General features: G+C 48.8%; 1 protein-coding gene across 1 annotated transcript; it reads left to right on the top strand.

The window, feature by feature from the left end:
- Positions 1 to 358: 358 nt before the first annotated feature.
- Positions 359 to 1,972, top strand: LOC119345456 (disease resistance protein PIK6-NP-like; the record flags this gene model as incomplete). Its single annotated transcript, XM_037615526.1, has 1 exon — positions 359 to 1,972. A coding segment is annotated over exon 1 (1,614 nt), but the record flags the coding sequence as incomplete, so codon positions are not given.
- Positions 1,973 to 1,981: the final 9 nt, after the last annotated feature.

Here is a 1,981-nt window from a genome sequence, read left to right on the forward strand (position 1 = left end):
TTCTTTCCTGTCCTGTGACACTCATGCGGCCATTCCTACGATCAAGGCGTGCTTGTTTTCGGTGCCGCCATTCCTACGAAACTGAGAAGAATGCTACGTCTTTCGTGTGGAAATCGTCCATCGATCCTCGCACCATAAGGAAAGAAGCGCATCCTCCAACTTGTCGCCTTTAGTTTGCTTGATGCCTTAGCGGGGCAACATAAGAAAAGAACCACATCCTCAAAGTTGTCTCTCACCTTTGGTTGATGCCTTGCAGGTCCCAATTCCCACACCCCAACCACACCTTCCACACAACTTCTCATTTCCATTCATTTGCCATTGTTGTAAACTGCACACCACCTTCTCCAAATCAAGCAAGATGGATGCCCAGGGCGCTGTCGACTCGCTCCTTGGCCGCCTCACCGCCATCCTCGTCGACGAGGCGCAGCTGCTCGGCGGCCTCCATTGCGACGTGGAGTTCATCAAGGATGAGATGGAAAGCATGAACGGCCTGCTCCTCCACCTCATCGAGGCGCACCACCGCGACCACCAGGTGCGCGCTTGGATGAAGCAAGTCGTCGACCTCACCCGCGACTGCGAGGGCAACGTCGAGCTCTACATCCACAGCGTTACAGACGCTGGCCACCACGCTAGTGGCTTCCTGGGCTACTTGCGGCACATCGTCCGCTATGTGCGCACCATCCCGGAGAGGCACCGGATCGCAACGAGGATTCAGGAGCTTAAGGTCAGGGCACGCGATGTAGGCGACAGGAAGCTGAGGTATGGTGTCACCGTGCCACCGGCTGCTGACCAAGCTGACCCGATATTCATGGGCGACGTACCCCATGGATCAGAAGATGAGGAGGAAGATGCTCACAGACGCTCTCTTCTTATCAATTGTCCGGACGAAGTGGCTTATATTGAGAAAATCATTGATGATATCATCAAGTCTTTGCTAGCTGAGGAAGAACTTGTCCAAGATCCGGCAAACGGGGACTCACACCCTAGGATATTTCTTATAATCCCACCGAGGTATGATTACCTTGATATGGATATGATTACAAAGAAACTGTATAAGCGGAAAATGTGCTCATTTAGTTGCAAAGCCTTGGTCCACTACGGCAAGCAGTGCTTCTCTGAAGTCCACGTACTGCGGGAAATACTGCACCATGTGGCGCCCCTTCCAGCTGAACAAGACATGCTCAGGGTGGAACTGGAGAAGAGTTCGGAAATATCACCCAGTATTGATGTGGAGGATGAGACCATGCAACTCAGGAAGAAACTTGAGGGGTATCTCAAAGGTAAACGGTTCTTGATCATTGTTCGAGGTATCGATGATAAGTATGACTGGAAAAGCATAGGCCCTGGTCTGTTACATGCTACTGCTCACGGTTCTCCTGATAGTGCTATCGTCTTTACAAGATATTCTGAAGATTTTTTCATCGAGTCCCCTTATAAAAAATTGAAACTACAAAGTCTATTTAGTGCTTTCTGCAATAATACCAAGGAGCTTTGTTCTGGCAGTTCTGGATATGGAATAAGACAAATTTTACATTTATGTCAGTCCGATGTCTTTGCAATGAAGATGTTCCAACATCTTATGTATGTTAACGGTGCAAGGGGTACAACACAGATAGACAACTTCGTAGGAACCTTAGAGGGTTGTGAGCTCTTGGGTAAAAGTGTGGCAAAGCAAATGGTGAAGTTCTCCTACAATGACTTGCCTGCCAAGTACAGGAGCTGCTTGCTCTACCTAACTATTTTCCCGCAAGGTGACCACATTAGGAGATCAACTGTGTGTAGAAGATGGATAGCTGAAGGCCTGATAACATCCAGGGAGAATCATGCAGAAGATGAAGCTGATTCATGTTTCAATGCCCTCCTCTCCAGGAGTCTCATTCAACCTGGGGAGATCGATGACATGGGCAAGACCAAGACCTGCACATTACATCATGTTGTTCATCAAGTCATCACCAGGATTGCTAGAGATATAAACTTTGCG

This window comes from Triticum dicoccoides, unplaced genomic scaffold (genome assembly GCF_002162155.2).
Source record: "Triticum dicoccoides isolate Atlit2015 ecotype Zavitan unplaced genomic scaffold, WEW_v2.0 scaffold238947, whole genome shotgun sequence".
Lineage (NCBI taxonomy): Eukaryota > Viridiplantae > Streptophyta > Magnoliopsida > Poales > Poaceae > Triticum > Triticum dicoccoides.